This window comes from Vicia villosa, unplaced genomic scaffold, assembly GCF_029867415.1.
Source record: "Vicia villosa cultivar HV-30 ecotype Madison, WI unplaced genomic scaffold, Vvil1.0 ctg.000428F_1_1, whole genome shotgun sequence".
Lineage (NCBI taxonomy): Eukaryota > Viridiplantae > Streptophyta > Magnoliopsida > Fabales > Fabaceae > Vicia > Vicia villosa.
Window position 1 is genome coordinate 173,728 of NW_026705204.1, and position 24,013 is coordinate 197,740.

At 37.7% G+C, this 24,013-nt stretch overlaps 1 protein-coding gene across 1 annotated transcript; it reads left to right on the forward strand.

The window, feature by feature from the left end:
• The first annotated feature begins 18,853 nt into the window (after positions 1–18,853).
• LOC131628178 (uncharacterized) lies at positions 18,854–19,558 on the forward strand. Its single transcript, XM_058899047.1, has one exon. The coding sequence runs from the start codon at positions 18,854–18,856 to the stop codon at positions 19,556–19,558; it is 705 nt and encodes a 234-aa protein (XP_058755030.1).
• Positions 19,559–24,013: the final 4,455 nt, after the last annotated feature.

Consider the following 24,013-nt stretch of genomic DNA (forward strand, 5'->3'; position numbering starts at 1 on the left):
GGACTTGAAGTCTCCAGTCAGAACTGGATACTTAGGTCTCCAGACCACAATCTCCCTGCAAGGATTATCCAGCAGCTCATCAGAAACTTGTGCTTCTGCAAGTTCATCAATGAATTCCTTCTCTTCAAAAATATATCTCTCTCCAAGACGACTGAACCAAAAGTCTTCATAGGGCCTCAGAATTCCACAAGGTCGTGGAGCAAGTTCTACACAAATTTCCTGAAGTTCTTCAAAATAAGCATCTGTTTTTCTTCGGAAGATTCTCCAGAATTTTCGCATAGCAACATCATTTAATCCAGCATGTTCAACTATTCTGAGAGTATCAAAGACTCTTCTGATATTCCTCTTTACCATTTCATAGATTACACCAATAGGGTATGCTCGGCGGGATTTTATTTTGGTTCTGGGGGAATCTGGGTTTGGGACAGAATAGGGTTGAGGCTCTCTATCCAAATGGAAGGATGATTCTGCTTCATTCTCAGACTCTAACACTACCAGTTCAGCTTCAGGACGAGGCTTGGGTGTGTAATTGCAGTCACGGAGCAATTGCTCATGTGATGCAGAATCTGGAATATCTGATACAGAAGGATTATTTTGAGAGGTGGAAGGAATGGGTTCATAGTTTGCATGAGGTGGGGGTTGAGAAGTGGATATATTTGTATGAGGTGGAAAGAGAGTTTGAAGGGGTTGGATGTCAAGAACAGGGGTTTCAATGGCCTGGTCAGAAGCAAGGTTGGTTGTGATGGGTGGAGATGAAGGAGTGGGAACATTTGTGATGGGTGAGTGAGGAGGAGTAAGAATTTTGGTTACAGGAGAAGAAGGAGGTGTGAGAACATGGATATTTATGGGTGATTCTGATGGGGCTTTTTTTTGGTTGATTTACTGGTTCAGGGGTTTGAGCAACAGCTATTGGTGCAACTTCTGAATGTAAAGCAGGAACAAAATCAGGTTCAGAGAGATGTATACCTTTGGACACCTTCTGAACTGCTTCAAACACAGCCTCCAGCTTCCTCTGCTTCTTACTCTTCTGCTCTTCCACAATCTTTGCCTTCCCAAGAGAGATTTCTCTTCTTCTGGTAGATTCCAGTTTCTCCTTCTCATTATCAACAGCCTTCTGATCTTCAACTACTTGAGTTGTTGGTCCTTGAATAATTCCTTCTGGCTGATTCACAACTTCTTGAGCTTCTTCTTCTTCATCCGAATCATCAATGATTAATTTTCTTTTCTTATCTCCTTCTTTTCAACAGCCTTTTCACTTTCCACATTCTTATTTTTCATTTTTCTCTTCTTCTTCTTCTTCTTCTCAGCAGTCTCTTTTTCTCTATCTTTATTTTCAACTACAACTTCCTGAACTCCTTCAACAACAACTTCTTGAGCAGCTTTCTCAACAGCATCAGTAGCAGCAGCTACACTATGGACTACCTTTTCCTGGTTATCAGAAGGATGATCAAATTTTCTCTTTGTCCTTCTTTCCTTCTTGACAATAGCTTCAGGTGCAGCTTCTGAAACATCTTCGGAAGCAGCAGGCTTGGAAGTGGAAACTTTCTTGCGACCACCTTTAGCAGGAGCAACTTTGCCTTTTTCTTCCTTGAGTGAGTTCAGATATTTAGTTTTGACTCCTGGCAGCTCACTTCTGAAGAAGGACTCAAAGTCAGCAAGAACAGGATCTCTTCTGCTTCTTGCTCCAGGAAGAGGTTGAGGGGTTTGTACAACAACATCAATAACACTCATCTTTCTCAAGGTGAGAGCATTCAAGCAACTTCCAGTATCAACAACAAGATCTTTGATGATCCCTTGAGCTTCCAGGTCCTCAACAATCTTGGAATGAACCAAAAGATTTGTAATAATTCTTCCAAAAGGAATAATAGTACACTTCTTTTTTCTGTAAGCATTTCTGGAATCCCTCACAGCATTCCACATGTGGTTGAAGATTATGAAGATAACATCAACCTTCTTCTGAGTGGCAATGCAATACAGAATGTATTTCTGCTCATTATTGACAAAATCTGCAGAATGGGTTGCTTTCCTGTGATAGAAACACCCCAGAAGGATCTTGGTCCAGATTTTGTAGAGATCCTTCATGCCCTTGACACGATCGATTTTCTTCATGTCTTTATAGAGAGTAGCCAATAACTCATCCCACTCAGCCTTTTGATCAATTTCATAAGCACCCTCAGGGTTTCTTAGATCAAACATCATTCTCAGGATGTTTTCAGTAACAACCACAAACTTCCCATGGATAAAGGACAGAATAGATTTAGGAGCAACAACAGCATGCACCCAAAATTCCTTTACAAGATCTGGGTAAACCGGTCCACAGAACTCAGCAAATAAAGAGGTCCATCCTTGAAAGATGATATCTTCTTTAAGGTGATACTCATGTTCTTCAAGACTGTCAAAGTCTACCATAAGTTCACAGATAACTTCCAACTCCTTTTTGGGAATAGAGCAGGAGATAATCGGAACAATTTGCTGATCTTCTTCTTGAAGATGGAGAGGAACAGATGAACCAGCGTTGAGAGATGATGAAGCAGCCATTGAAACAGTACTGAGATTGCAAGAAATACTTCTGGGTTTGCGCTTAGGGTTAGAGAAAAGGGCAAAGAGGTTACAAAAATGCATGCACAAGGAGAGAGAGAATGGGAGCGAAAAAGATAAATGTTATGATTTGAAATATATTTATAGAGGCGGATTTGAAAAAGAATGCAATAAAATTATGAGAATGAACAGTTACAGAATCAAATGAAATCAACTGCATTAATTGATGAGTGACGTTAGGTGAGAGAACGTGGTAATTGATATGATTTAACACAGTTACCTAGGGTGGCGTCCTATCAAATTCACTCACGCTTTTACCATCCGTGCAAACACGTGTTCACCATCAGAAACACTTGATGACAGCTGTGTTGCATTGCATTTGCTTCTGATGATGAATAGAGCTTTTCATCTTCTGATTCTGGTCACTGATTCTGACTATCATTCTTTAGAAATGATCTAGTTCTGATAGGATCATCTTTCTTTCCAAGAATCACATCTTCTGAGTGAGCTGAGGTGAGTCTAGAAGATCTTCTAACTGTTGGCTCTTCAGAAATTCTGAGATTCTCTAAAGATGCAGCAATTTGATCTTCTGATTCTTTGCTTCTGAGATTTTCAGCTTCTGAAACTTTGCTTCTTGGTTCTACAGCTTCAGATATCTCAATATCTATATCTGCAAAATTCTCAAACTACTTTGGCTTTTCAAGACCAAGCTTATCATCAAATCTGATATTGATTGATTCTTCTACAACCAATGTTTCAGTATTGTATACTCTGTAGCCTTTAGAGCGTTCAGAATATCCAAGAAGGAAACATTTTTGTGCCTTAGAATCAAACTTACCAAGATGATCTTTAGTATTCAGAATGAAACAGACACATCCAAAAGGATGAAAATATGAAATGTTGGGTTTTCTGTTCTTCCACAGTTCATAAGGAGTCTTATTTAGAATAGGTCTTATAGAGATTCTATTCTGAATATAACTTGCAGTGTTTATTGCTTCTGCCCAGAAGTGCTTAGCCATATTGGTTTCATTGATCATGGTTCTGGCCATTTCTTGTAGAGTCTTATTCTTTCGCTCTATAACTCCATTTTGCTGTGGAGTTCTAGGGCAAGAGAGATCATGGGCAATATCATTTTCTTTGAAGAACTCCTCAAAGAATCTTTTCTCAAATTCACCACCATGATCACTTCTGACCTTTATGATTTTGCACTCCTTCTCAGATTGAATCTGAGTGCAGAATTCAAAGAACGCTGGATGAGACTCATCCTTGTGTTTTAAGAACTTTACCCATGTCCAACGGCTATAATCATCTACGATGACTAATCCATATTTCTTCCCTCTGACAGATGTTGTTTTGACTGGTCCAAACAGATCAATGTGCAGAAGTTCTAACGGCCTTGAGGAAGAGACAACATTCTTAGATTTGAATGCAGGTTTGGAGAACTTGCCCTTCTGACATGCTTCACAAAGAGCATTTGATTTGTATTTCAGATTTGGGAGTCCTCTGACCAGATTTAGTTTGTTAATCTGAGAAATCTTTCTCAAACTAGCATGTCCTAATCTTCTGTGTCAAACCCATTGCTCTTCAGAAACAGACATAAGGCAAGTCACCTTCTGCTTCTCAAGATCTAAAAGATCAATCTTATAAATGTTGTTCTTTCTCTTGCCAGTAAATAGGATAGAGCCATCCTTCTGACTTACAGCCTTGCAAGACATTTGATTGAATATTATGTCATAACCATTGTCACTTAATTGACTTATGGACAATAAGTTATGCGTTAATCCTTCTACAAGAAGTACATTAGTTATGGAAGGAGAGTTACCAATACTTATGGTTCCAGAGCCAATAATCTTGCCCTTCTGATCTCCTCCGAACTTGACTTCTCCACCAGATTTAAGCACCAGGTCTTTGAACATAGACCTTCTTCCCGTCATGTGTCGCGAGCACCCAGAGTCCAGGTACCATGACATTTTGTGCTTTGTCTTCTTTGCTGCTAAGGATATCTGCAACAGAAACTATCTTCTCCTTAGGTACCCACAGTTTCTTGGGTCCTTTCTTGTTAGTTTTCCTCAAGTTCTGATTGAACTTGGGTTTAGCATGATAAGTAACAGGAGGAACAACATGATATTCTTTAGGTTTGGCAGCCTGATATTTTTTAGATTGTGTCACATGCTTCTTGGTGTGTGAAGTGTTAAAACTTTTGGCATGTGAAGTGAGCCTAATATCATGTGAGTGGCCATATTTGATTTGGTCATACAATGGCTTGTATGTGATTTTCAAATCGTCAACAGATTCAAATTTTTGTGAGGTATCACCCTCATAGCCAACGCCAATCCTTTTGTTTCCAGAATCACCATATTTCATAGAAGCAAGATGACTTCTGCCAATACTTCTAGATAGGAATTTTCTGAAGCTCGAGTCATATTCTTTCAGAATATGATTGAGACTAGGAATGGATTTTTCTGATTCAGAAGGAGATCCAATATCTTTGGATAATTTTAAAACTTTTTCCTTCAGTTCAGAGTTTTCCACTTCCAACTTCTTTGTTTCAAATTCAAATAGCTTTTTCAGCTTTTTGTATTTGATACTAAGATGAGCCTTGAGTTCCAGAAGTTCAGTTAAACTGGAAACTAACTCTTCTCTAGATAGTTCAGAAAATACCTCTTCAGAATCTGATTATGATGTAGATTCTGATCCGTCATCCACTGTGGCCATCAGTGCAAGGTTTGCCTGCTCGCCTTCAGAGTCTGATTTTGATTCTGATTCTGAATCATCCCATGTTGCCATAAGACCTTTCTTCTTATGAAACTTTTTCTTGGGATTCTCCTTCTGAAGTTTTGGACATTCATTCTTGAAGTGTCCAGGCTCATTGCACTCATAACAGATGACCTTCTTCTTGTCAGATCTTCTGCCTCCAGAAGATTCTCCTCTTTCAGGCTTCTTTGAACTTCTGAAGCTCTTGAACTTCCTTTGCTTGCTCTTCCAGAGATGGTTTACCCTTCTGGAGATCATGGACAGTTCATCTTCTTCTTCTGATTCTGATTCTTCAGAATCTACTTCTTCAGCCTGAAAAGCGTTAGTGCATTTTTTATAATTGGATTTTAATGCAATAGACTTACCTTTCTTCTGAGGCATATTTGCATCCAGCTTTATCTCATGGCTTCTCAAGGCACTGATTAGCTCTTCCAAAGAGACTTCATTCAGATTCTTTGCTATCTTGAATGCAGTCACCATTGGACCCCATCTGAGGATTTAATCCACTAATCACACAAGATTACAATGGTTTTCCACTTAGACAACTTCTAAGTCTTCTAGAGTATACTGATCATAACCTGATCACTCTAGGAACAATCTGCTTAGATACCCTCTAAGACTTTCTAGAGTATACTGATCAACAACCTGATCACTCTAGTTCTTACAACTTAATGTAAACGAATTCTAAGAGTTACAATGCTTCTAATAAAGCTATTATCACAACTGTGATTTTCTCTTAAGTTTGAGCTTAATCTCACTAATATATTACAACAGCAATGTAGTGAGTTTGATGAAGTTTGAGAGCTTTTGATTTTGACAGCATTTCTGTATATTTGCGCAAGTGTTGTATTCAGAATTCGTAACCTTGCTTCTCATCAGAACTTCAATATATAGGCATTTGAGAAGATAACCGTTAGGAGCATTTAATGCTTTGCGTGATCCGTATAGCATTGCATTTAATGTTTCACTCTTTTGTCAACTACCTCGAGCCTTGCTTTCGCTGTGTCTACTGACGTTGCCTTTAATAGCTTTCAACGTTCCTTTTGTCAGTCAGCGTAGCCTGCCAGCTAGTACTTGCTTCTGATCTGATGTTTGTGTAAACAACGTTTGAATATCATCAGAGTCAAACAGCTTGGTGCAGAGCATCTTCTTGTCTTCTGACCTTGAAGTGCTTCTAAGCGTGATACCATGAGAACTTCAGTGCTTCTGCTTCTGATCTCAAGTCCTTCTGATGCTTCCATAGACCATGTTCTGATTCTTCTTGACCATCTTCTGATGTCTTGCCATACCATGTTCTGATGTTGCATGTTGAACCTTCTGAGTCAGTGCTTCTTGCGCTGATTTTGTGCATACTCTTTATATAATTCCTGAAATGGAAATTGCATAGTATTAGAGTACCACATTATCTCATACAAAATTCATATACATTGTTATCATCAAAACTAAGAATATTGATCAGAACAAATCTTGTTCTAACATCATGCAAATGTTAACCATCCTCCAACTCAAAAATTATAATATACCAAACACATTACAATTCGTCTCGTTTCAATTGAAGTCTTTATCCATGTAAAGGACTTCAACAACATTCATAAATCTCTAGTTTTTCCTTAAATCTCACAACATTAATGATCCATATTGTCATACCCCAAAATTTGCCTTCCATATTCCATTCACAATGATTCAAAGTTCAAGAGATTCATCCAGTCATTCTCCCGAGCAAGAGTCTCCTAAAGCTAGGGTTTGGTACTCTCCTGAGGGAACTAGCAAAACAAGGTCTCTAATGAAGTTCTCCATGGCCCATTATGATCCAAGATACCTCTGTGTCAAAAGTCAAGGCCCAAATCCAAAGTTTACTTGTTCAAACAGCTCAGATGATCCACAGTTAACTGGATTGACTTAAAAGTCAACCATGGCCCAAGCATAGTCAAAACCTATGATTTTTGGTCAACATCAAGTATGGGAGATTATATCCATCATTTGATCAAATTTTGATCATGATTCATCTATAGAAACTCAGAAATGAACAAATGCAAAAAGGTTCAAACTAGGGTTTCTTTAGGAGAAAGTCAACTCAACTTTGACTGGCCATAACTTTCACATGGAACATCAGAAATTCCTCACTCAAAGCCTATTTGGAAGGAAATTGGATTCTCTACAACTTTGTCTCTCACAAGCCAAGGCTAGAAATGCTTCTTTTGGATGATATAACATATAAGATTGTAGGTCCTTTTCAAAAGTCAACCAAAAGCAGTTTTTTGTCAAAGGCCATAACTTCAAGATAAAATCTCCAAATGAAAAATATGTTCTAAAGTGGCTTATAGAGGACATATTGAGGTTTCCAAAAAGTCCTAGAACTCCTTCATAGCTTAAAATTTGAGAGAGATATGCCTTGCTAAAGTTGGGTAATTTTGGAGGCAAAATGTGAAATAAAAGAGGTTCAAATTGGGATTTTTTACAAATGGGCCTATCTTTTTATGACTCAATCTTGGTCCAAAAGCTACCTAAGTTATCCAAACCATTGTCCACGAATTGTAGCCTTTTATTTGATTTTATATAATTTTATTTCATTTAAAAATGATTTAAAGTGATATAATTGAAAGAAAAATCAAATATTGGATTAAGGGATTCACATTGATCAATTCCAATCAATATTTATTGCAAATTGGCAATATAATTTCGTGCTAATATGATTGAAAAGAGGTTAATGCAAGATTGGACTAATATAGAAAGATCCTATTCAAGTTCTAAATCAATTTTCCAAAAACTTGGCAAGATTGGATTCAAGTGACATTTGGACTATTTTTTTAAACCTAATTCACTGCCTATAAGTACCTAACACATACCACTCGAATAAGGGTTGGACACTCTGCTCAGAAGCATATATTCAAGAACCAAAATTCCTTCAAGAAACTCAAACTCGGTTTCAGAGATTGGGAGTGTTTCAGAAGGATTTGAGCATTGCTACACGTTCGTGGGATCATTCTGAAGCTACTTGGATACTTGCATAGCATCAACACCCCCAGATAATCCTCCAATTAGCCGAGGTAAGTGGTTTTAAAGTTATGGTCAATTAGAGTGATTCATGTGCATCTGTAGCAAATTGATTGAATATTTTGATTATTCTTGATCCCCTTAACGTTTCTGGGTGGTTTAATTTGAGTTTGTATGTTTAAAACGTAAATCACCATTGTTAGACAAACTAGGGTTCTTGATCCCAATTTGGGGTTTTCTGTTTAGAGGTAAATTAGGAATGATTAAAGGCACCATTGTGTTCGCATAGCCTAGACGAAGAGAATAGGACAGGTGCGAAAGATTTATTTGTGCATATGTGTGATTCGCTATTTTCCAGGTTTGTTTGCTACAAAGAAAACCATAGCTATTTCGTAGCTATTTGTTTCTGAAAATTGCAGGATTAAGTGAGGAAGATGATGGCGTGGCATCATCATATTGGTTGTTTTGAAAATTCGCACGCGTTTCTGGTTGATGATCTGTTTATTTTATTTTATTTAATGATTGTGTTTTACAAACGCGTAAAACGTTTGGCTGGGTTGGTAGAGAGATGCGTATGGGAGTGGAGGGTCACAGGTTCGAGACCTCCCTGCAACATTGTTTTTTCTGAAATATTTGCTTCTTGATTTAGTGAGCGCCTTGTCCTGTAGAACACCATACACCCCTCAGATCTGGCCTTTAATCCATCACTAACTTAGATCTAACGCCCAGAATTTAATCCATATACCATGAACCTTACAGCTTGCCTTACTGAATCAGAATCCCTATAAACTAATTTATTTTAATTAATTTAAATGTTTTAGCTAATCCTTTTAATATTTATTTATAATAACAAATTATTTTCTTAAATAAATTGACATATACTATAAATATTAAATTTCCAATTTATTGTTCGTCCCGATTAAATCCATTAATCGTGATGGGCAATAATCGATTTTCTTAAATATTTATTTAATTAAAATAAAAATAAGTTTTATTTGGCTAAAGGGTTTCAACCATTTTTATTGGTTGGGATGATTAGCCTATCCTCCCATTTAAATTCATTATTATTTTTAATCGAATCAATCGATTACGAGGGATAATGATACAAGTTAAATTATTAAAATTTCTAAAAAATACTTTTATTCGTTATTAGTGATAATTGAATCCATCAATTAAAATTCGTAACGATACAACTACTAATCTTTTAACTATGGTGATCCAATCTATTGATCATTGCGGTTAATAGTACATACTAAAATCAGGGTTGTACGCCCAAATCCTAAAATACCTCCCAAACCTTTTTCAAATTCCTAGTACCAAACTACAAATTATCATAGGCTATTCCAAAAGCCTTTGAGACAAATTCCAACCATATCAAATCAAATTCTAATCCTAAGGCGTACAACCCTTCCCCGAACTACGTAGACTCTGATCCTCCATAAGGAGGTACGTAGGCACTTGGCAACAAGGCGAGTCCCCCTCCTCCAAACTCTAATCATGTCAATATAATTAGCCTTTTAACCCTATTAAACTGTCTGTTACCTTTCTTTATCTTTTTGCTACAAACCTTGACTTTACGATGCAAACCTTAGGAAAGGGTTAAGGGTGTCTAACACCTTCCCTCGACCTGAATATAGTATCTTATCCTGAATCTCTTAATTGTATAAAGGTTTCCTATTCGCCTTGGTAGAATAGGTGGCGACTCTAAAGCTTTTAATTTTAGGGCAGATTGCTATAGCTGGCGACTCTGCTGGGGATACACTTCCTGGTGAATTACTATACTCCTATAGGTTTTGGCAGGGTTTAGGTTTCGCAAATCTTTAGGGTTTGGCTAACTTGCCATTTTTTTAGGGTTTGGCTAATTTGCCATCTTTAGGGTTTGTAATTATTTTTATTTGTTTATTTTTGTCTAAAAATATTTAATTGTTTATGTTAATATATTTATATTTAATTGCCTGGTTGTTATATTTTTATATGCACTGCTGGGTATATTATGTCGTGTTAAAACCTAAGTGTGGGAGTTATCCTTGAGATCAAGGGGGACTTGAATAGCCTACGAGTCTCATTGATATCTCCACTTGGAGTGGGTTGAATATTCGGAAATGTCCAAAACGAGGCTTGACTTTGTTGAGGGCAGGACTGGATAGTCAGCTGATCTCTCCGAGAACCTACCCCAAAAATTCGAACCTCATTGGATAAAGTGAGTTGTTCTAAAATCCGAAGAGACAAAAAGTCTTGGAGGCTACGAACGACCCCATGAGACCCGTGTCTAGGACATACCAATGGAATGGGTAGGCTCCCTAAAAGCCGCTACGTCGAACCTATGAACCTATGAACCTAGGGCCTATGTGATTATGTGCTATATATATGTGTTGTTTATTATCTGTTTATTTTTTTTATTTTTTTTGCATTCATCATGCATCATGTGCATTCTTGCATCATGTCTTATTCAAAAAATAAGAGAGATAAAAAAAAGAGATTTATTACAGTTAATCCATAGATGTGGATAAAGACATAAATACGAATAAAGCATATCATTCATGGCATGCATATCATTTTCATGGCATTAAGAGAAGATTTCTCTTCTATCTCTAGAGCAAGGGACCATTGGGAAGGATAACCTAACATCCCGACCGTCTTATCAAACAAGATTTCAGCAAAAGAAATCAATGGATCAACTGGAACAGAATCAAGCCGCCCATCGTGAGGAAGTGGATCAACTAAAGGTTAGTATGGAAGAGGTTAAAGGAGGTATGGCTCAGATGCTAGGATTCATGAAGGCCCTCCTAGATAAACAAGATAAGGCAAACGAGGTTCAGTCTGGGGATACCCTGGTTCAGGATGAGATCCCCAACGACGAAAACCCGCTGCTAGGATTTGTTCCAGGCTTTGGCCCTGCTAAGGACAGACCTCAGGTCCGATCTGTTAGGAGAGCTATCCAATTCCAAGAGAAAGGAGAAACCTCTCAAGAAGGATTTGTCCCTCCTCCACAAACGAAAGGGACAACCCGCACAGTTCGCATTCCTGCTAACAATGTCCCTAAGGATGATGATTACCTGGATCTACAATACGGAGTACACGAAGTGGACAACACAGACCAAGCACCTCAGACACAACAGTCTATTCCTAACTCTAGGGAAGACTCCAAGGACAGTGAACAAATCAAGGCGCTAGAAGAGAGACTAAAAGTGGTAGAAAGATACGATGTCTTCGACGTGGATACCTTCGAAATGAGCTTGGTCTCAGACTTGACTATCCCACACAAATTCAGAATTCCCGACTTCGAGAAATGCAAAGGACTCACATGTCCGAGGAATCACTTGCGCATGTATGTGCGAAAAATGGCTGCTTATGCTCATGATCAAAAGCTCATGATGCACTTCTTCCAAGATAGTTTAAGCGGAGCATCTGTTGACTGGTACATGCAATTGGAGAAATCCTATATCTGAAGCTGGAATGATCTTGCTAACACATTCTTGAAGCAATACAAGTACAACCTGGACATGGCACCCAACCGGATGCAATTACAAAATATGTCACAGAAGAAGGATGAATCATTCAAGGAGTACGCCCAAAGGTGGAGGGAAATGGATTCTCGAGTCCAACCTCCCTTGATGGAAAAAGAACTGGTGGACATATTTATGAGCACTTTGCAAGGACCGTACTACGACAAGATGGTCGGGAGCATATCTTCAGGGTTCTCGGACTTGGTAGTCATTGATGAGAGAATTGAAAATGGAGTCAAAAATGGGAAGATACAAAGGGCACCCTCAGGTTCCTATCACACAAAGAAGTCGTATGATGGAAAAAGGAACCCAACATTGTGGGGGCAGTCCTAGTTAATCAGACACCAGCACTACAACAGAAGGATCAGCAAAAGCAACAGGGTGGCCAACGCCCCTGGAGGTCCAAGCCAAAACGATCATTCACCCTGTTGTACATGCCACTGTCTCAAGCTTTGCAACGTCTGCTCAGTCAGAACTTGGTAACTCTGCTACCTTCATACTCAGCTCCAGTTAACCCCGCTCCTGGGTACAAGCATCATGCTAGGTGCGCTTATCATTCAGATAGTCCTGGTCATGATACAGAGGATTGTGGACCGTTGAAGCACAAGATCCAAGATTTAATTGAAGAAGGGCTCATTGAGTTCGAAGATCCTCGCAAGTCTCATGCCATAGGTGGCTAGAAGGAGGATATCTTAGATCGTTAGTTTCATTTTCATTCGCAATTTCTTTCCGTTTGTTTAAACATTGGTCTTACGACATATGCTATGTACTTTACAATAATCATTAATGCATTGCTTACGTTTGTCTTGATTTATTCCTAGTGTTCTCACTATATTTAAAACTGTGTTTTTACCTAGTTTTCTTCTTTGCGATATTCAACTCTCGTTAAAGTTGTACACCTTTAGAGGGAGAATGACGAAAACGATACCACGATTTCATACATTACGCTTTCGAACAGACCGTGTTGACGATGTACAGGCATTGTTTCAATTCCTAAATAATGGAGATATAAGGATGTTAATCCCTCGTCAACCCCTTTGAGCCTAAAAGAAGTAGGAGTTTTCCTTCATATAAAATAAAACCCTTAATACATAACCTGGGGTAGGGTAGCTGCTCAGTTAACTTAATTATTCCAAACTGTTCCTTTGAACATAATCACCGATGGTTCCCCGTCATCATTAAGTCCGGCAGTCAATATCCGCAAAGGAAAAAAAAGCAATACAAGGGCCTGCTAAGTCAAAACCCATTAAGGAGACTTAGGCAAAATTGGGGCATCCCGCAGACTGTAGTTTTAAAATGAACAGTTCAGGCAAAAGTTAGGGATAACAAATTCGAAAAGAAGTCATTACATACCCTCGACAAAAGGAAAATATTACAAGAAAGGAGGATGACTGCCTTTGCAAATAAACCTTTGGTTTTTAAACCATCATAAATATCAGTATTCCCAAAGTCTTTTGGAGCTTAAACGCATAGTTAACTGAGCATAGGACTGGAGAACATCACGAAGATGGGGATGGGTACAAATAAACTTTGAGCCACTATCCTTTGTTTCTTAAAACCGTGAACCAGGCCACGTTACAACCCTTAAAAGCCCTAACTGAAGCATGGTTAGTTCGAAAGCATACTGTTACCGAAAGGTATCCCGACTCCTTAAGGTCTACTATAACTCTCGAATTGATATCACTTTCTTACAAAAAAAAACTTCGTTTTACTCAAAAAAAATGTTTTTAAGCTTTCAAGACAGACATATGCATTCGCATCTCATGAATTTCATTATAAAGTACACTTGTCTATATGGATTCAAATGTTTAAACATCAGGGAGAAGTGCATGGGGCATGGCTAATGGCTAAAAATCCTACTGACTGACGAAGTAGCTTTAGAAGCACGTCAAAAAGAGGAAATACCTCTTACGCCTGACTCGGATAGCTATTGTATACATAAGGGCATGTCCCATCGTTATCCTATTTACTTGGGGGCAAGCCCATTACCTGGGAGCACGTTGCAAAGGTCACTCAGTATCAGATGGTGTCAATGCCACTCTCACACCTTTTCCAAAAGCCTTTCTAGGTATTTTTCGTTAAAGACATCTCTCAATCTGTCCATGTAGTCTTCTTTAAGACATGTTCAAATATTTCTTACCCTTTCTAGGAGCCTTTTTCAGATAGTCTTTTAAAGACACATCTCCTCATCCTTTCTACGAGCCTTTTCAGGTATCTCTCTTCATTTTCAGGAATCTTTTCAGATAGTCTTCTCTAAGACATATTCCTTTCTAAGTAATCTTCTTTAAGATAATCATCGATCTTTTCAGTTAGTTTTTTTTTATGCTTCCAAAAACCTTGTCAAACTTTGTTTAAAAGTACAGAGTCTTCTCTAGGACGGTCTACCATCCTTTCTAGGGTAATCTTCTTCAAGATGTCTTTTCCTAAGTTTTGTTTAAAACGCCACATTCCTTAAAAAAAACAGTCTTTATCCTCTATAGGAATCTTTTTGACCCTCTTCACAAACATGTCCCTTTGAGCTTTGTTTAAAGCACAGTCTTGTTTAAGACAATTTCCCATTCTTTCCAAGGACCTCTTCAGGTAATCTTATAGAAAACATCATCTCATTCTGAGTACTCAGCAAATCACTGTCCGCCGGGTGCGACCGAAACGCATGACTCACTCTGAAAAGCATCCGCTTCACATTCAAATCAATACTTAGCATCAAGGATCCTATTGACTAGGGGCATATCTTTCAAGAATTCAAATACTGGGGCAGTACATATCAGGTTCGTGGTATGACATGGTAAAATTCGAGCTCCCTCTAAAGATCCCTCCTTCACATTAAGGGGCACGTCTCTCAAAATTTCTGATATTGGGGAAATCACACTAGAAGCATTGTTGCATAATTGGTCTTCCCACACCTGTATTGTCTACGACCTGCAATGTGGGATCGTCATTCATACATAATTCTCATTTATTTTGAGAATCTCATTACATGACACATGCATCATGACATTGCATAAAACTAACGCTGCCTTTTCAGGTCACTTCATAATCAAAAGGATGTTATCATCCAATTATAGTGCAAATACGATCGTATCAACGATTCAACCTTAACAGATACAATTCTAATACCTCATTCCAAGTCTTTCTTCAAAGACAATCCAGAAGCAATCAAAGAATTTCTTACCTTTCCAGGTAGTCTTGTCCAAAACGATTATAAACCTTCTCAAGCAGTCATCTCTAAGACCCTCCTTTTCCTTTCTAGTAACCTTTCTAGGCAGTCTTGTGTAAGACATATCCTAACCTTTCTAGGCAGTCTTGTTTAAGACGTATCCTATCCTTTATAGGTAGTCTTGTTTAAGACGTTCCATATCCTTTATAGGAACCTTTCTAGGTAGTTTTGTTTAAGACGTTTCATATCCTTTATAGGAACCTTTCCAGGTGAGTCTTGTGTAAGACGTATCATAACCTTTCTAGGTAGTTTCGTTTAAAACGTATCATGCCCTTTCTAGGAGCCCTTCTAGGTAAGTCTTGTTTAAGGTATCCCGTATCCTGTCTAAGAGCCTTTCCAGGCGAGTCTTGCGTAAGACGTATCACATCCTTTCCAAAAACTTTTCTAGGTTAGTCTTGTTTAAGACATATCATACCTTTCTAGGTAATCTTCTTGAAACATGTATCCAATCCCTCCTTAACCTTTCCCGGAGCCTTTCTAGGTTAGTCTTGTTTGAGATATATCAAAGTTAACCTTATAGTCTTGTTTAAGGCATATTGTATCATTCCCAGGAACCTTTCTAAGTTAGTCTTGTGTAAGACATATCCTAATTTTTCTAGATAGTCTTGTTCAAGACGTATCATATCCTTTCTAGGAAGTCTTGTGTAAGACGTGTCATAACCTGTCTAGGTAATCTTGTTTAAGACATTTTCATATCCTTTCCAGGAACTCCTTTAGGTTAATCTTGTTTAAGACATTCCATATCCTTTCTAAAAACCTCTCCAGGTGAATCTTGTTTAGGACGTTCCATATCTTTTTAGGAGCCTTTCTAGGTGAGTCTTGTCTAAGACATGTCATGTCTTTCTAGGTAGCCTTCTTAAAATATTTATCCAAATCTTTTCTAAGACATACCTTGTTCTTTCGAAGAACTCCTTAGTTAGTCTTCTCTAAGACATTCTTCCTAAGCTTTGTTCAAAGCCTAAGCTTCTTCGCACCAGCCTTTGATATACCCTATTCAGGAACCTCTTCAGGTAGTCTGATGTAAGACATTACTTCACATCTCCTCAGATACAATCAATATAATCCCGGTATGAAGAGCATATGCTCTGGACAAGCATCTTGTCAAACAACTGGATGGCATCTTTAAGCCCATCTCAAAAAATGTTTCCTACACCGGCAATCGCAAATTTCTGGGTATTCTAGTGTTCAATCCTCTTCCACCATCAGATCGCGATAGGCGAACAAGCCAATCTACCTCTTCAGGTTTAAGAAGATTGAACAGGGGCAGCTGTCATACCCCAAAATTTGCCTTCCATATTCCATTCACAATGATTCAAAGTTCAAGAGATTCATCCAGTCATTCTCCTGAGCAAGAGTCTCCTAAAGCTAGGGTTTGGTACTCTCCTGAGGGAAATAGCAAAACAAGGTCTCTAATGAAGTTCTCCATGGCCCATTATGATCCAAGATACCTCTGTGTCAAAAGTCAAGGCCCAAATCCAAAGTTTACTTGTTCAAACAGCTCAGATGATCCACAGTTAACTAGATTGACTTAAAAGTCAACCATGGCCAAAGCATAGTCAAAACCTATGATTTTTGGTCAACATCAAGTATGGGAGATTATATCCATCATTTGATCAAAGGTTGATCATGATTCATCTATAGAAACTCAGAAATGAACAAATGCAAAAAGGTTCAAATTAGGGTTTCTTTAGGAGAAAGTCAACTCAACTTTGACTGGCCATAACTTTCACATGGAACATCAAAAATTCCTCACTCCAAGCCTATTTGGAAGGAAATTGGATTCTCTACAACTTTGTCTCTCACAAGCCAAGGCCAGAAATGCTTCATTTGGAAGATATAGCATATAAGATTGTAGGTCCTTTTCAAAAGTCAACCAAAAGCAGTTTTTTGTCAAAGGCCATAACTTCAAGATAAAATCATCAAATGAAAAATATGTTCCAAAGTGGCTTATAGAGGACATCTTGAGGTTTCCAAAAAGTCCTAGAACTCCTTCATAGCTTAAAATTTGAGATATGCCTTGCTAAAGTTGGGTAATTTTGGAGGCAAAATGTGAAATAAAAGAGGTTCAAATTGGGATTTTTTTACAAATGGGCCTATCTTTTTATGACTCGATCTTGGTCCACAAGCTACCTAAGTTATCCAAACCACTGTCCACGAATTGTAGCCTTTTATTTGATTTTATATAATTTATTTCATTTAAAAATGATTTAAAGTGATATAATTGAAAGAAAAATCAAATATTGGATTAAGGGATTCACATTGATCAATTCCAATCAATATTTATTGCAAATTGGCAATATAATTTCGTGCTAATATGATTGAAAAGAGGTTAATGCAAGATTGGACAAATATAGAAAGATCCTATTCAAGTTCTAAATTAATTTTCCAAAAACTTGGCAAGATTGGATTCAAGTGACATTTGGACTATTTTTTTAAACCTAATTCACTGCCTATAAGTACCTAACACATACCACACAAATAAGGGTTTCAACCATTTTTATTGGTTGCGATGATTAGCCTATCCTCCCATTTAAATTCATTATTATTTTTAATCGAATCAATCGATTACGAGGGATAATGATACAAGTTAAATTATTAAAATTTCTAAAAAATAATTTTATTCGTTATTAATGATAATTGAATCCATCAATTAAAATTGGTAACGATACAACTACTAATCTTTTAACTATGGTGATCGAATCTATTGATCATTGCGGTTAATAGTACATACTAAAATCAGGGTTGTACGCCCAAATCCTAAAATACCTCCCAAACCTTTTTCAAATTCCTAGTACCAAACTACAAATTATCATAGGCTATTCCAAAAGCCTTTGAAATAAATTCCAACCATATCAAATCAAATTCTAATCCTAAGGCGTACAACCCTTCCCCGAACTACGTAGACTCTGATCCTCCATAAGGAGGTACGTAGGCACTTGGCAACAAGGCGAGTCCCCCTCCTCCAAACTCTAATCTTGTCAATATAATTAGCCTTTTAACCCTATTAAACTGTCTGTTACCTTTCTTTATCTTTTTGCTACAAACCTTGACTTTACGATGCAAACCTTAGGAAAGGGTTGAGGGTGCCTAACACCTTCCCTCGACCTGAATATAGTATCTTATCCTGAATCTCTTAATTGTATAAAGGTTTCCTATTCGCCTTGGTAGAATAGGTGGCGACTCTAAAGCTTTTAATTTTAGGGCAGGTTGCTACACATATATTTCCATATTGTATCTCATTCCAATTGCAATCTTGGTAATACCATCCCCACATTCGGTTGGTGATAGAAACTCTCCAAGTATTCTCTGACACATATCAATACCTTGTCATGAAAAACATAGTTCCAATATCTCTTGAATTTCTTTTTCCTTTAACACTTGTACTAAGGACAGGATCAACAATAACTACACCACTCATTAAACACCACCACATGACAAATAAATCCATTCCAAGTACTGCAACCATTTTTAACACAAAGTTCATTCCGTTAGCTTTCCAAGGCTTCAAATGAAACTCGAATCGGACGTCCAGAACTTCAGTTATGAATTTTCGAAGTTTTAGAAAACTGTCAGCTTCAGTGGTACATAACTGTACGTCGATTCATAATATGCTGTCAGCCTTAGCAAAAAGTTTACCTAGTGCGGAAGAAGATACTCGCTACTTGAGAAAACTTGATGCGCTTTGGTGTGGGCTGCTCGCCGACTGAGGCAGTATATATTGGTTCACACCTTCTTGTTGATTTACAAGATGGATCCAATTAAGTATATCTTTGAAAAGTCTGCTCTCGCAAGACAAGTTTCCCGTTGGCAAATGATTCTAACAGAATATGATATATAATATGTGATGCAAAAGGCCATCAAAGTGAGTGTTTTGTCTGATTATCTTGCTCACCATCCTGTGGATGATTATCAACCGATGAAGTTTGAATTTCCGGATGAGGATATCATGTGTATCAAAAATGATTGGACGTTTGGTCCAAAACCTGGTTCTAAGTGGACGCTTGTGTTTGATGGTGCCTCAAATGCGCTAGGACATGGCATTGGGGCAGTGGTTACCTCCCTTACGGGTTTCCACATTCCTTTCACGGCAAGGATTTGTTTTGATTGCAATAATAATTTCGCCGAATATGAAGCATGTATATTCAGAATCCAAGCCACGATTAACATGAGGATTAAGATCCTAGAAGTGTATGGAGATTCAGCTTTAGTAATTTGCCAAGTTCGTGGAGATTGGGAAACGCGTCACAAGAATTTGATCCCTTATAGGGATTATATCTTAGAGTTGATCCCATTCTTCGACAAAATTACTTTCAATTATATTCCGAGGGAAGAGAATCAGTTAGCAGATGCTTTGGCTACCCTGTCTTCCATGTTCAAGGTGTCTTGGACTAACGATGCACCTCATATTACAATTGAACGATTGGATGAGCTAGCATATTATGAATCGGCGTACAATTATGCAATTGATGAGGCTGACGATGAGAGACATGGTTTTATGATATTAAAAGGTACGTTGAAAGTTAAGAGTATTCTAAAGATGTGTCTGTGACAGACAAAAAGACTTTGAGAAAGTTGGCAACGAAGTTTTTCCTCAGTGGCGGAGTGTTGTACAAAAGGAATTATGATTCTATGTTGCTCAGATGCGTGGATAGCCATGAAGCAGCAAAGATCATAGCGGAAACACATGAAGGGGCATTCAATATGCATTCTAATGGTCACACATGGCAAAGAAAATTCTGAGAGAAGGTTATTATTGGTCCACTATGGATTCAGATTGTTGTGATTATTCCAGAACTTATCATAAATGTCAAGTATATGGTGATAAGGTGAACGTACACGTCTTCTCCTTGGCCTTTAGCAATGTGTGGCATCGACATGATTGGAAGAATTGAGCCAACTGCTTCCAATGGTCACCGATTCATTCTGATAGCCATCGATGACTTCACCAAGTGGGTCAAAGCGGCGTCGTACGCAAATGTCACCAAGCAAGTGGTTGCCCGGTTTATCAAGCACAATATCATATACTGGTATGGAATTCCCGAAAGGATAATCACTGATAATGGATCCAATCTTAATAACAAGACGATGAAAGAGTTATGTGAGAGCTTCAAGATCAAGCATCACAATTCTTCTCCTTACAGACCAAAGATGAACGGTGCTGTTGAGGCTGCCAAGAAAAATATGCAGAAGATGGTCGTGACTTATAAGGATTGGCATGAGATGTTTCCTTTTGCTTTACATGGGTATCGAACTTCAACGTGTACGTCGATCGAGGCAACCCCTTTTTCTCTTGCGTACGGTATGGAAGCAGTTCTACCGGTGGAAGTTGAGATTCCTTCATTAAGGATAATGCAAGACGTGAAATTGGACGAAGCGGAATGGGTTCAAGCCCGATACGATCAACTGAATCTTATTGAAGAAAAGAGGTTAGTGGCCATTTGTCATGGTCAGATATATCAGAAGAGGATGAAAGCCTCTTTCGACCGCAGAGTCCGTCCTCGCATTTTCCAAGTTGGCAATTTGGTGCTTAAGATGATTGTGCCTTCAAATAGTATAGATCCCATGGGTAAATGGGCTCCAACTATGGACGGTGAAGAGTTTCCGCTCACCGTGAATGCCGACGCAGTCAAAAAATACTTCGCATGAACTTGGTCAAAAAAAGAGACCAAGTAAAAGAATGAAAAAGAAAATAAGTACTCCCACTAAACTGAAAACCTGAAAAGGCGGCTTAGGCAAAAAAAGGGTCCTGGCGAATTGAAAACCTGAAAGGCCGGTCCGGGTAAAAGTTAGGGACAAAGCAAACAACTGCGTCTTGCATGGGATCTGTGTCTTTCTATCAGTAGAGAATTATGAGGGATATGGATCAAGCCAATCATTTTTCTCAATCAGCCGAAGTATTGAGACTAGTCGAGGGAGTGCGAGTTATATTAGACTCGGAACTGATAGAAATACAGGGGCGTGTTGCCATACTTTGTTTTTTCGTTTCTTTGTGCGATCACCTCTTTTTAGAGATTGCTTCCCGATGTACTTGCCTATTCATGGCTTTTTCAATCAATAAAGATGTCTTTCATTCCAAAAGCTTGCATATGTTTTCTTTTACTGTTTTGTTTGAAAAAACGTCCAATTTTCGTTTTCAGACGGACCGACCTACTCTAATACCACTAATGTAACACCCTAATTCCCTAACGGTAATTTAATAAAATCAGAGTAAATTATTTTTAGACAAAATACAACATATTAGGATGCTACACTTCATCAACAATAAAATCTGCGCAAACATGGATATATAGATATATAACCACTTTTCGAATGAACCGACAAACAACTTCAACTTAGTCTTTGAGTTCAATTTATTTAAAATAGAGGAAAGAAATCACGTTCATCATAAAAATATTCTCAATCGGCATCAAACAATTTTTCTTCAAAAACAAAATAGATTTTATAATACTCCAACATAATCACCAAAATAAAATAATGAATATTGAAGTAAACAAGTGTTCATCCCCCTTGTGTTACATATCAGAGCACTGACACCAAACTAAAGGAATAAGAATAGCTACTTCTTCTAAACTCTGCGTCTTAGCTACTTCAGCTCATCTGCACGTTACTAATATAAAGGTAACATTCAAACAGAAGGGGTGAGATATCATAACAATATAAAAGGAAGCATAATAATAGTAGACAATAATTTAAGCATACATAATTATACTTCTTCTGCATCAAACATCAAATCATACATAGTGTAATGCACTGGGACTGACACCGACTCAAATGCATGTGGTACCATCAGGGCATAAGCCCTCATCATTTCGCCAATACATGCCATCTTACGCCAATACATGCCATCTTAAGGAACACAAGTCCTAACCATGAATGCATGCGACATTGACATGCAACAACATAGAATGCAAAAACATTTTGTATCACCAATATCACGTTAATACAAGCCCTCATCATCATACAATGTATTATGCAATTCATTCATACCTCATTCATACAACACCATCACATCAAATCACAACAATATGCATCACACTTCATATAGCTATAACACACAACACTCAAGCCTCCGACCAATACAATCATTTTTTGTTACCAAAATTATTATCACATTAAGGAAAATATCTTTAGCTTCTTAGGTTTAAACGACGCATCAAACAGACACCTGAGTCAAAAGTTATCAATTTTTAAAGTTTTAACCAAACTACAAACATCAACATAATACACCGATGCCACAGCAACTCATTACACACCAACTAAATTTATTTCCAGGACCTAAAACCATTTTTATTTAAAAGAATATTGTGTTAACCGGTTACCGTCAAATCTGTAACCCGTTACACCCTGTTAAAATGCCCAGAAATGCTATTTTTCAAGTGGTAACATGGTACGCATATACTGGTAACCGATTACGGATTACCACTGAACCAGAGTCAAAAAAACAATTTTTTATGCTACCAAACTCAATCCAATCCACCTAAAAACACCAATTTTGAGAGCAAAACAATTACTTTTTGTTCTACCACTTATACCCTAGCATCATCCATCATTCTAACTCAATTCACATAATCAATTTCACCAATTTACACACAAAATGCATCAAAAATTTATCAATAGGTAAAACTCTATAAAACAGAATAGTGATAACTCAAGACCACACAATCATGGAACCTAATCACTACCATTCCTCATTATTATGCAATCCGTTATAGTGTTAGAACCTCACCCTTACCTTGGTATTCATAGCAAAGCTTCTTCACCTCTAACAATGGAGCTCTACCTTCTTCTTCCTCAAGCCCTAACTCTCTTCCTCTTCTCTTTTTACGTACTGGTGGTTCTACCTCCAATTCCCTAACTTCTCTTATTATATATTATTATTATTATTCCCAACTAATTAAAACAATTAAAAACCAAAACTAAATAATTATTTAATTTTATGATTACTAACATTATTTAATCCATTTAATTTAAGTAATACCAATAACAACATTCTCCTACCACCTATATGTTTCTAAACATTTGCTCACACACCCCTAACACGTCTATTTCTACTCTTAAGGCCACTGCCCCACACAAAAGTAGATCAAAACATCAAAACACCAACAATACCATCAAATAAATCACAACCCATCGATTAAAATAATTTAAAATATTCAGGGCGTTACACTTATACTCTGGATGGTTGGCATGTGAGACCAACATCATGTGCAAGTATCTGCCTGAGCGGTGCATGCGGCAGTTTTGGTACATGTAATTCATTGCCAAGTTACCCTTCTAGGCTGCTTCTATCCATAATGTCCGTAGAGACCTGGATGACATTCTCGCGAATTTTGAGAATCATTTGGTACTAGTGATGTATATGACTTATGAGGCCACATCTTAGTCGAGATGTTGAGGGTTACATGACATGATTCTATAAAGTGTCACACCCTTACATGACATATGACGCTCTTGGACATCCACCTAGGCCCACCCACGAGGAGCTCCTAGAAGATCACCAGACATTGGACGACCATGCCGTTGATGTGTTGCCAAACAATCATAACACTATACGACTTACACGCCAGGGCATCGAGTTCAGAGTGTTTGCGAGAGGTGGAGATGAAGAGGTCGCCCTAGCGGAGTCTATTTTTTCAGAGACACAGAGTGCTGCGCCTTACCGTAGGTAGAGGATGAACCTGAGTGTTAGGATTAAGAATACACGTTAGAATATTTTTATTGTATTTTGTTTAATTTTAATTGACTTTGAGAACAATGGTTGTACTAATATAATCAGTTTCTATAATATTTAGTTTTATTAAAGCTTTATGTGATTCTATAATATTCGTTTTTTTTAATTGTTGAAACAAATAACGATATTTTTAATTAAATTGAAATTAGGTTGATTGAAAATACCTCAATACTTGAAAAATGATGCTGGATAAATTATACAAACAAAAATTCGGAGATGCATCTCCAAACCAATTTCCTTAAGAAACATTTTAAGGACAAAAGGTAGGTGACT